The following is a 12,768-nucleotide window of genomic DNA, read 5'->3' on the forward strand; positions in this document are numbered from 1 at the left end:
TGAAACAGCTTTATTTTCTGCATATAAATATTGAAAATTTCGCAAATTTTCAGTCATTGGTACTGCATATCATCTAGTGAAGCTGATTTGAAACAATAATACTTAACAATGTATCTGCAAAACAGAAAGTATACAAACACAACAATGTAGCAGTGTGCTCGATGCTATAGTGTTACATCAGTTGTAGGTGGTTGAATGGTCTTTATACATGTCACATAACACAATGTAATACTAAGTTGTGGGACCTAACATCTTAGAACAAAGGTACACTTACATCTGTCTGCTAGCTAAAGCTCAAAAGTTGCTGGTAATCACTACATTTACATGTGACACAACTTTTTGAAGCTCAACACCAAATATCAGAAACTGTTTTTCACTGCCCTGTTTATATATTAAGGGCTGAAATGGTTTTGATAGATCGATCAAATAGTATATCTGGAAATCAGCTGTTCTGCTTTCTGATCTAGTCAGCACAATGGCCGATCAGTTATGTTAAAGGTACTCTAACATATTTCTACTTTTCATCCGCTGCACAGTAAAGTCACACTGACCACATAAGTTAAAAACTATTAACTAGAAGACATAACATGATAACCCTAGTGTATTTCAAAAACGGGGGTGCAAAATTCACAAATTGGTTTATGAAATCCATTTATGGGAGTCCCACGTAAAAATAGTGAATCTGGACACTTTAACATGGCAGTTTTAGGTGGCAGATGTTTTAAACTGTGTCAGATACTGATAAATGTCAACCCTGTGCTACCTTTTTTATGACCAACTGCATAGTAGCCATTACTGAATGTTTTGAGCTGTGCACTGCTTATCATTTTTCTTTCTTATTTTGAAGTGAGTGAAAAGCTAATTCTGGTCATCACTGAGATCAATTATGACACACACAACCTGGGCATCCGAGAAATTTTCCCAAGAGGGGACAAGGTGCAAAATCTTCCGGTTTCGATATACCTGATTCAACAATCTGAAAATGTGTCATGTTCCACAATCTAGACGGGACAAGAAGTACATACAACTTATTGTATCTCCAAAGACTGATAATTTTCTACTTAGTAGTTTTAAGGTACATCACTTTAGTCCATAAAAGGTAAGCATATGTCAACAGTACAAGCAGAACACATCTGTTTTGTTATTAGTATGGACATGGATGCCATTTTTTGATTCAGTGACCTGAAAGTACATTCTCACGTGATTTAATCCTAGGCAGCCAATGAGTTACTAAATAAAGGTAAAAAATATTCACAAAAATAATTATATCATACTCTCACAATAGTTGGTTGAAACTGAAAAGTAAAAATATGAAACAGGAAAAAAAGAATGATTCATAAAAATATGGCTGAATATCAACAAAAATGCCACATTTCCGTCAGAGTGGAGAAACAGGGAATAAACTTCAAAAAGCCTTATTCAACTTAGACATCTTCTATAACATTTTATTTGCTTATGGAATTCAGAGCGAAGACTGAAGACATTATTTCGGCATAGTCATGTACAGGTTCGTATACAGTTTGACTGCAGATCAGTGCCAAAACTGCAACAGCAGCAAGGAATTAGCTTGTTTGGTTCCCTCCCCCAAATCAACAAGCCAAGGAATCAGCATAATTTCCCCTGAACAGAGTGACAACTACTAAAATCCAACATATTTAGTGACTCCTAAAGCTCCAGTATTTTTCATCACGGTCGGCAACATTAAATTTGCATTTTAGAGGAGTCACAGACAATGAGTGTTCGAAATTCAAAAGAAATCTGTAAGTAACAAAATGTCATTGTTCAGATTCCATAAGGGGGCAAGAGCTCCTCCTGCCCCCCACCCCCCTTCCCCCTGTGGGCGCCTATGTTCACAACACCAGATGGGATTGGCAATCCGTATGACTAACCCTCTAGCAGTAATAAATGCAGTTTTGCAGTTTCCTTATGTTCAGGACTGACTAACAGTTTATAGTGTCCACACTCTATACTCTAGTGACTGGAAAACAAAACCTGCCAACGTATTTTGATCAGGCTGAAAGATTTCCCGTAAGTTGTGAATAGATATATTTCCAGTTCTACACAATGTACTTACACAGTTCGATCTGTAGTGTTGTCAAGTATGGGTCAGACAGCTATGAATGGCCATGAAAGTCTGAAATCAATATTCGGCCAATTTTGTAATTAATGAATCTGGTGGGAAAATAAAAATAATATACAGAAACACATCAAATCAGAGCACTCTGTTCACTGGCAGGAATATGCTGCTGATTATCAATGGAAACAAGACATTTTGCAAAAGCAAACATTTCAGTCAAAAAACACCCTGATCATCACTTTTTTTCAATGGCCAATTTCAATGTATTAAGGCTTTGTCTTCAGGCATGAAGCATAAAAACATTTTTAAAAAAAATACATGCTATATTTCCAGGTCACTAACTGTGTGACTTTCAAAGATGCCTCCAAATCGAATGTGTGTGAAATGATGAGATTCTACATGCCTTACTCATCTTTAACACAGTTTCTCTTATCAGTGCATTACAGGTGCATACAAATATTATATACGAAAGGACAAAATGCATTAGAGTATCACAATTATGAAACTACTCAACTTACATCATCATCCAGAGTTTTATCATCCAGTTCTTCCAATTCACATTGATTAAATTTAAATTGTATTTTTCTTAATATCTGTTCCACTAAAGACAGCAAGGCTGCATGAAACCTGCAAAAAGTATATATCTAGACACTCTCCATAAAATGAAGCAAGTTTTTTGCACACAGATTTAAATAATGATAATTAAATGTTTTGAAACTTTTGATATCGGGTGCTGCTTTCCCACCAGGTTCTATTTAGTCTTAAGGCTGCTTCTACACATTACAAAGCTCCCCCCCCCCCACTGACTTTGCCTGTAGAGTCTAAGGGTGTCCAACCAACCTCCGTACTGTTTTCACATTCCACTGCTTACATCAAAATGAATAAACAAACTAGCTGAAACTTCCCTACTGAATCTCTGTCTCTATATACCTCTATTATTTTATAACGTGTTCAGTATTTATGTTTTGAAAGGATTTCAGATAGTTTTTTGTTTCTGGCAGTAATAGTTTTATCCACTGTAAGAGTAAGTTAGTTAATAACTTGTTAGAGTTTGTTAGAATGCAGTAGTGACGGGACAGTCACCTGTTAATAACAATTGATGGTTCAGTGAATTGTTTTTTCATTCAATTGGTTGTTCAGTTGAATGAAACAACTGTATGAAACAAGTCTCTGCAGCCATGTCAGCTATATGAATGTTTTCATTCACCCACCACGTTTGAATGGTTCCAATACATGCGAGTCAACTGATTGAAAAGACAAATGATTTATCTTATTTCAAGGCGATGTGAATGGAATGTATATTTCTAAAAACAAGGTATATTCAAAATGTATGTATTTACTTACTGAAATACGAATTTTTTACTTGTAGCATTAAAGATCAATTTTTTGTTGGTTTTAAAGTTTAAAATCCGGTGCTCCACTGTAGATTTGTGTATATGTAAACAAACAATCACTTATTAATGTGTTTTTATTAAGTCTGGTTCTTGTTTGTCTTTTTTTTCCTTCTTTTCTTTTCTTCTTCTTGAATATCACTCACAAGTAACAATTTTCTATATATTTTAAAGTTGAACATATCAATTATGGTGGTCAAAAAGAGACATCAACATAGTCTTGTTTCAAATGTTGCATTCTGGTAAATGGTATGCAGATTATTCTTTACTGTCCTATATAGAATTCACTGTAACAAAACTTTTAGTGTGTTGCTTCATATTTACTACAGATTTTAATTTTTCACTTTTGTAAAACTTGCAAATATAGCAGTTAATTCTATATAAACAGCAATATGTAAGTAAATTGTCATATGCTCTGTTAGATGGGAGTTAACTTTCTTTACTGAACACATGGTGCTCAATATACCTACGTCGTCGTAAGCATTTCAGTCCCTGTATCCAGCTGCCCCAGAAGGATGTTCCATACTTCTAGGCAATTAGAGAAATGCTCCAGACTTGATTGTTGGAATGTATACTTGAATAACATTGACAAAAAGTCCAATAAAGAGAATTTTTGGTTATTTTCAAGGCGTCGCAGGTGTAAGCCAACAAAAACTCTGAGAAACTCTGTTATCTTCTCTTGGTAACTGAAAAAAAGAGATGAACAGAACTATAACATAAATTAAAAACACAAATGTTTATGATGTAAAAACTTGTTTACTATACCAGGTTACTATAAATTACTTATTTGTTTTCAAAGTTCTATATTTTCCAAAGTATTACATGTGCAAGTATGACTGATGCATGAATATAAATGTAAACTCATCAAGTTTGCACTGTGTCTGCCAGTTGGCATTACATTATGGCAAGAAAGCAAGAAAAAGAGTTTTGGTGAGTGTTGGAATATGTGAGACGTTTATCTGTTACAACAGGGCAGTGTGCACTCAGACGGAATTATGGAAAATAACCACCATGTAAATTGATAATTGTCTGCAGGTATTGGCAATTCAGGGACATTGATTGTGCCTGTAAACAGAAAGCTACTGGTTGACCAAGCGTGCCAGATAAAACCATGGAGAAAGTGAGGGAAATTTTAATACGCAGCCCAAATAAATCAACAGTCCATAGCAAGCCACGACCTTGAAATATGGAAGCAAACAGTGTTCAACATATTGTGACAGTGCTTACCAAGTAACTGTACCATCTGGAGATAGTGCAACAATTAAAATGGGAAGATCATCACCGCTGCCTTCAATTTTGCATCACAATACAGGAAGCAATTGAGAACAAACATTTCACTTCTAAGGTGATATTCAGCAATTAAGCAACCTTCCATTTATCTGGAAAGCTAAATAAGTACAATGTAGAGTGTCTAGCAGACTGAAAATTATCATGAAATTATGACACACAAACGAGATTCATCAAAGGTTAATGTTTTCTGTGCAGTGTTCCGGACAAAGTGGCATTGCCCATTATTGTTCTGTGACAAGACTGGAATGGGTACCTCGTACCTAGACATGTTCTGCTCGTTTACACACATGACTACTGATTCTTAGATCATCATCTTCCAACAGGGCCGGGCACCCTCTTATTGGAGCTTTGCTACCTAAATGACAAACTTCTGCATAGTTGGACTGATGTAGCTCTTTTCCCTTGCCCCTGCCCTCCCCTCTTTTCCCTTCCCAGGTTATCTGACCTTATGCCTTTGACTATTTCCTTTGGGGGAACATCAAGGACCGTATTTACATACGCCCACTGCCAAGAACACTGGAACAGCTCAGAGAATGCATCAATGCTGCAGTGTTGACTACTGATAGGATGTTGCTAATGTAAGATGTCAAACAAACTTAATTTGCGCTGTTGGCTGCAACAAGCAGGACGTGCATTGTTGGTACTGCACATTTTAGTGATTTTGATTGAGATAAACTCACACTGCAGGGTTCTTCGGCTGCTCATGTAAAAGTGTGCACAGAAACAGTTAAGAGAAAAATCCAGGCAATACGCATATTTATTTATATATAAAAGCAGACTTATGAATTTTCCTTTGTGTTAGAGCACAAGTACAAGATCACGTGCCAATTCAAAGTTCTAGACCACATATTCTACTGTTCATGTCATTTCTGCCTAGTCTTTCACTGATTGTATCAATACCCGTTTATACTGTTATATATTTTGAAATTTCGAACATTTGTGAGTGCCGCAATAACTCGTACCATTATCTTTAATTGTGGGTTTAAACTTAATTGCGCTCTTTTGAAATTTTTGAGTCAGCAAGCCTATCCTCCTTCAAAACAATCTTTCTCTAATTTCATTGTACAATTTCATGAGAAAGAGCTTATTTTGTGAATTTTTGGACACTTATGAAACTATAGTTTCGTAAGTTACTGGCATGAGTGTTTTGGGTATGTAATTTATTTAGTAGCAAATCAGCATTTCTGATTCAAAGTTCTGCCAAAGAATATGTCACCCCTGAATTACATTGTATATCAATGCAAACAAATGTGTGTTTTTGAAAATTTTTGGAAGCTACCATTGTCCTTTGCATAATCTATGAGCAATTTGTAGTAAATCAGCATTTCTAACTTAGCTACTGTAACAATATTATGAGAAGGAAAGTTGCTACTCACCATATAGTGAGGATGCTTAGCCGCAGATACGCACAACAAAGACTTTCACAGCATCTCTGCTATATGGTGAGTAGCAACTTTCCTTCTGATAATATTATTAAATTCCATCCTGGATTTTCCATTGTTTGATTTCAGCTACTGTAGCAGATTCTTTTAACTAACAACTTGTGTTACATCTAGTTTTCCCTAAAAGAGTAGCAGCCCCATAATTTATCTGCATTTGTCGTAAATTAACTTGTTTTTGAGTTTGCTACCAACTATAAATAACCTCAAAATGTTTTATGAAACTAGTTGTTTTTACCACAGGTTTTTGTGTATTCGCTTCAATTCTCATAAGCAATTAGCCTAAAGACCCCTAAATGGGTCAGGTAAGCACTACACATCAGAAGCTGCTACTCAGGTAGCTGACTGTGTGTAGAGTGCACACTAGTGATTTTCAAGTTAGGCAACTCTCCATCCTATCCAGATAATGATAGCTGTAGGAAACCTAGATGTATCACAGTAAGACGAAAGAAATACCTCCCACAGGTGATCTTATTACAATCCTAATGGTAAACTGCCAAAGCATTCGCATCAGTTTAATAAGTCACTGCTGCAAAATACTAACGCGAATTCTTTACAGACGAATGGAAAAACTAGTAGAAGCCGACCTCGGGGAACATCAGTTTGGATTCCATAGAAATATTGGAACACGTGAGGCAATACTGACCCTACGACGTATCTTAGAAGCTAGATTAAGGAAAGGCAAACCTACGTTTCTAGCATTTGTAGACTTAGAGAAAGCGTTTGACAATGTTGACTGGAACACTCACTTTCAAATTCTGAAGGTGGCAGGGGTAAATTACAGGGAGCAAAAAGATATTTACAATTTGTACAGAAACCAGATGGCAGATATAAGAGTCGAGGGACATGAAAGGGAAGCAGTGGTTGGGAAGAGAGTGAGACAGGGTTGTAGCTCCCCGATGTTATTCAATCTGTATATTGAGCAAGCAGTGAAGGAAACAAAAGAAAAGATCGGAGTAGGTATTAAAATCCATGGAGAAGAAATAAAAACTTTGAGGTTCACCAATGACATTGTAATTCTGTCAGAGACAGCAAAGGTCTTTGAAGAGCAGTTGAACGGAATGGACAGTGTCTTGAAAGGAGGGTATAAGATGAACATCAACAAAAGCAAAATGAAGATAATGGAATGTAGTCGGATTAAGTCAGGTGATGCTGAGGGAATTAGATTAGGAAATGAGACACTTAAAGTAGTAAAGGAGTATTGTTATTTGGGGAGCAAAATAACTGATGATGGTCGAAGTAGAGAGGATATAAAATGTAGACTGGCAATGGCAAGGAAAACGTTTCTGAAGAAGAAAAATTTGTTAACATCGAGTATAGATTTAAATGTCAGGAAGACGTTTTTGAAAGTATTTGTATGGAGTGTAGCCATGTATGGAAGTGAAACGTGGACGATAAATAGTTTAGACAAGAAGAGAATAAAAACTTTCGAAATGTGGTACTACAGAAGAATGCTGAAGATTAGATGGGTAGATCACATAACTAATGAGGAGGTATTGAATAGAATTGGGGGAAGAGAAGCTTGTGGCACAACTTGACTAGAAGAAGGGATCGGTTGGTAGGACATGTTCTGAGACATCGAGCGATCATCAATTTAGTACTGGAGGGCAGCGTGGAGGGTAAAAATCATAGAGGGAGACCAAGAGATGAATACACTAAGCAGATTCAGAGGGATGTAGGCTGCAGTAGGTACTGGGAGATGATGAAGGTTGCACAGGATAGAGTAGCATGGAGAGCTGCATTAAAGAAGTCTCAGGACTGAAGACCACAACAACAACAACAACAACAACAAAATGAAAAGCAGTGGAGCTTACATAATACTAGCTACAGAAAGCTGGTTGAAACATGAAATTCATAGCAGTGAGATTTTGGAGGAAAATTTAAGTGCATATTGAAAGAACCGGCAAATGGGAAATGGGGGTTGGGTATTCATCGCAGTAGACAAGAAACTCAAATCCATTGTGGTAGAGATTGAAGCTGCATGTGAGATTTTTTGGGCAAGTCTCAGTACCAGGGGTCACCCACCCGACTCATCACCTGATGTAAACCAAAACTTTAGAGAAAACATCAGTTCACTTGTACAGAAATTCCCCAGTCATACTGTAGTCACTGGTGGAAACTTTACTCATCCAACAATTAATTGGGAAAATTACAGTTTTGTTAGTGGTGGGCATGATAAAGACATCCTGCGAAACTTTATTTACTAAATGTCTTCTCTGAAAACTGCCTAGAACGGACAGTTAGAACCCCACTCATGATGGATACAATTGGATCTAATGGCAACAAGTAATCCTGACCTGTTTGAGGATGTCCACATCGAACCTGGTATCAGCGACCGTGACGCTGATGTGGCAACAATGATTACCAAAGCATAAAGGACAACTGAAACAAGCAGAAAGATAATGCTCAATAAACTAGGTAAAAAATCATCAGTGTCATATCTTAATGAGGAACTTGAAACTTTCAGTGCACGGCAGGAGCACGTAGAGGAACTTAAAAGAGTCACTGATCATGCACTGGATAGGCATGTGCCCAGTACAACTGTTCATAATGGGAGTGAACCTCCATGGTATACAGTCACTGTAAAAAAACTTCTGAAGTAATAGAGATTACTGCATAACAGGTGTAAAACTAAGTGTAGTGCTATAGATAGACACTGAATGAAACGTGTTTGGCTGTCAAGAGAGCAGTGCACGAGGTTTTTAATGACTACCATAGCATAATATTGTCAAATGACGTTTCACAAAATCCAAAGAAATTCTGGTCATATGCAAAGTCTGTTATTGGCACCAAAGTTAGTGTCCAGTCCACATGGAATGAGACAGGAACTGAAATTTAGGATAGCAAAGCAAAAGCTGAAAAGCAAAACTATGTTTTCAAATGGTCCTTTACAAAGGAAAACCCAGGAGAACTGCCCCAATTTAATCCTTGTACCACTGAAATGATGAATTAAATAAGCATTATTGTCAGTGGTGTTGAAAAACAACTGAAATCGTAAAAACTGAACAAAGCTCCAGGGCCTGATAGAACCCCTGTCAGATTATATGTTGAATTTGTGGCCGAGATAGCCTCTCTTCTAACCACAATCTATCATAGATCCCTTGAACAAAAAACCATGCCCGTTTTCGGAAAAATGCACAGGTCACACCTGTCTACAAAAAGGGTAGCAGAAGTTAACCACAAAACTACCATTAAATATCCTCGACATCAATTTATTGTAGAATTGTAACATATTCTGAGCTCAAACATAATGAGGTATCTTGTACATAATATCCTCCTCAATACCAACCAGCGTGGGTTTCAAAAACATCGATCACATGAAATCCAACTTGCACTTTTGTCACACGATATACTGAAAGCTTTGAGTCAAGGTAATCAGGTAGGTACCATATTTATTGAATCCTGAACAGCGTTTGACTCAGCACCACAACTATATTTATTGTCAAAAGTATGATCTACAGGGTACCAAGTGATATTTGTAACTGGATTGAGGACTTTTTGGTAGGTAGGATGCAGCATTTTATCTTGGATGGAGATTCATTTTCAGATGCAGAAGTAACTTTGGGTGTACCCCAGGGAAATATGCTGGGACCCTTGCTGCTCATGTTGAATATTAATGAACTTACAGACAATACTAATAGTAAAATCAGGCTTTCTGCAGATGATGCAGCTATCTATAATGAAGTACTATCTAAAAGAAACTGCATAAGTATTCAGTCAAATCTTGGTAAGATTTCAAAGTAGTGCAGAGAGTGGCAACTTACTTTAAAAGTTCAGAAATGTAAAATTTTGCACTTCACAAAATGAAAAAATGTAGTATTCTATGACTATAATATCAATGAGTCACTGTTGGAATCAGCCAACTCATGCAAATAACTGAGTGTAACACTTTGTAGGAATATGAAATGGAATGATCACACAGGTTCAGTTGTGGGTAAAGCAGGTGGAGACTTCAGTTTATCTGTAGAATACTGGGTAAGTGCCATCAGTCTATAAAATAGGTTGCTTGCAAATCACTTGTGCCACCCATCCTAGAATATTGCTCCAGTGTGAGGGACCCATACCAGGTAGGACACAAAGAGGATATTGAACGTATACAGCAATTGGCAGCATGAATGGTCACAGGTTTGTTTAATCTGTAGGAGAGTGTCACACAGATACTGAAGGAACTGAACTGGAAGACATTTGATGACAGACATAAACTATCCCAAGAAAGGTTATGAACAAAATTTCTAGAACCAGTTTTAAATGATTACTCCAGGAATATTCTACAACCCCTATGTATTGCTCACATATGGATCATGAGGATAAGATTAGAATAATTACTGCATGCACAGAAGATTTCAAACAATTATTTTTCCTGCACTCCATATGTAAATGGAACAGAAAGAAACACTAATAACTGGTACAATGGGGTGTATTCTCTGCCGTGTACCTCACGATGGTTTGGAGAGTGTAGATGTAGATTACCACCTCCACTTGGACATGTGTCCTGTGACCAGAGGGGCACTCTTAGAACATTTGTTTAGTGCAAAATGCATACTTTACAAGTTTATGGCTCTATTCATGTATAAATTATATTTGTACATGTAATGCTTTGCAAAATATAGTGTTCTGAAAACAAATGAATCATTTATAGTAGTGCTGTACATTACACAAATAAAACTTTATCAAATACTGATAGCAAAAATGACAACCTGAGTACTAAGTTTAGTGATAATAGATGTGTCACTATATTATTTTCCAACACTGATTTCAGAACAGAAAAGAGGATTGGGATTTAATTTTTGGCTACCAGCAATATTATTAAGGATTAATTCCAAGCTTGAAATGGAAAAGTATTGATGTAAGAAATCAGCTGAAGCAACTTTAAAGGAAGCAGCATTCATATGAAGAGATGAAAAACCTAAACCAGGATGTCAGATGTGCATCTGAACACAGTTCCTAGCGATTTGAAACTGCTTCATGTCACTCAGTAATACCAGTTGACTTAAATCATCAAGTGCAGAATAGCAATAAAATATTATAATTAGAAATGTTATTTCAATATGAGAGTAGTTGTGCTACTTCTTACCTTTGACTCGCAACACTCGAGGTAGTACAAAAAAGATATTGTTACAGTTTTCTGAGAGTTTAATTGATTTAAATATAAAAGTGCTAGTACGGGATAAGGAAATGACATCCCAGTATTAGTGGAGTTTTGGCTGAGAACATTCACACATGCGTGACACTAATACTGTCACAAATATTGGTTAACTTTCTGTCATCGATTTAATGTAGCACACTGAGTTGTGAAATATTTGGAGGGAAGTGAGTATTCACATTGACTTGAAGTTATTTCTCCCACATAAAAAATGTAAGGGTTGTTGTGTTGTTTGTTTTTCCCCCCAATGTGTTTGAAATAAAGTTCTTCACCAATGTGTACTGCCACTTATCATCTATAGCAGCAAAACAAGAACTTTAGATGTGCACACCGTCTAAAATTGAGTCCCTTATAGGGGAATGGGAATAAAAAAGAAGGATACAAATGTATAATTAGTTAAGAAAGCACCAAAGATTTGTGGGTATTATAGTAACTGCCATGAAATTTATGTGAAGGAGGCTGGGGCATATAGCCATAGAGACTAACAAAAAATGGATTAATTAAATTCTTTTCAGTACTATCCACGAAGAGGATCTGGTGAAAGATGAGAAGGCATTACTGGACAGACAGGAAAAACATGGATATGTAAACACTATGGATGTAATACGTGAAGAAGTTTTAAAACAGCCGTTTTCCAACATTGAATGAGGATTGTTTGATGATGATTAAAGTAACAAGCCTGGTATCTGGAAATCCTACAAATTATATAGTATATGTGATAATACAAGCACTATGATCAACTCTTTGTTCACAGATAATAGATTGATTTCCCAGAATGCATTCTCACTCTAGCAAAAATTAAGCTGTGAGGATCAATCATGAGTTGTGCTTGGATAGTCCACTCAGTAGATCACTTGCCCACAAAATATGAGGTGCTGGGTTCAAGCCCTGGTGCAGCACACACTTTTAATCAGCCAAGAAGTTTCATATTGACTTCCAATTGCAATGAAGTGCTAGACATCCAACTTATTACACAAATTCCATCAAAATTAACATTCAGTTCTCCTACAATGGTGTAAACAACTCTTATCGTTAGTTTCATTCATCAACTTCATACAAAATATATTATTAGCCATAAAAAGTGAAACAACAGAGCCATAATTGATGAATCTCACATAGGTCTTAGTTTATGCGGTGAGTCTTAGATCATAGTACATTTACAACAAGTCTTTTGGCTCCCAACACAGCAAGTACATTTAAAAGGAGCAACAGCTCCAATTCAGTGAGTCCAGGACATGTAAATGATATTAATGTTGTGAACACATGTTTACAAATTGTTATGAAATGTGAAGAGGTTCGCAACATACACTGAAAGGGTTCCACATTAATATTTATTGTCGTCCTCAAAATACTCCCCTCCTCTATCCCTACAACACACCATGTGAATTTTCCACTGATGGAAACAGTCTGGAAGTCTTACTCACTTCC

The 12,768-nt window shown here is 36.6% G+C and overlaps 1 protein-coding gene across 3 annotated transcripts in view; it reads right to left on the reverse strand.

The window, feature by feature from the left end:
* Positions 1–12,768, reverse strand: part of LOC126412065 (exportin-6-B) — a 357,950-nt gene that overhangs the window by 122,657 nt on the left and 222,525 nt on the right. For all 3 annotated transcript variants that reach the window (XM_050081474.1, XM_050081465.1, XM_050081456.1), the window contains 2 exons: positions 3,939–4,154; positions 2,596–2,704 (listed from right to left, as the gene is read on the reverse strand). In XM_050081474.1, coding sequence (XP_049937431.1) covers positions 2,596–2,704; positions 3,939–4,154 — 325 coding nt within the window. The remainder of the gene's footprint in view (positions 1–2,595; positions 2,705–3,938; positions 4,155–12,768) is intronic.

Source organism: Schistocerca serialis, chromosome 1, assembly GCF_023864345.2.
Source record: "Schistocerca serialis cubense isolate TAMUIC-IGC-003099 chromosome 1, iqSchSeri2.2, whole genome shotgun sequence".
In the NCBI taxonomy this organism is placed as follows: domain Eukaryota; kingdom Metazoa; phylum Arthropoda; class Insecta; order Orthoptera; family Acrididae; genus Schistocerca; species Schistocerca serialis.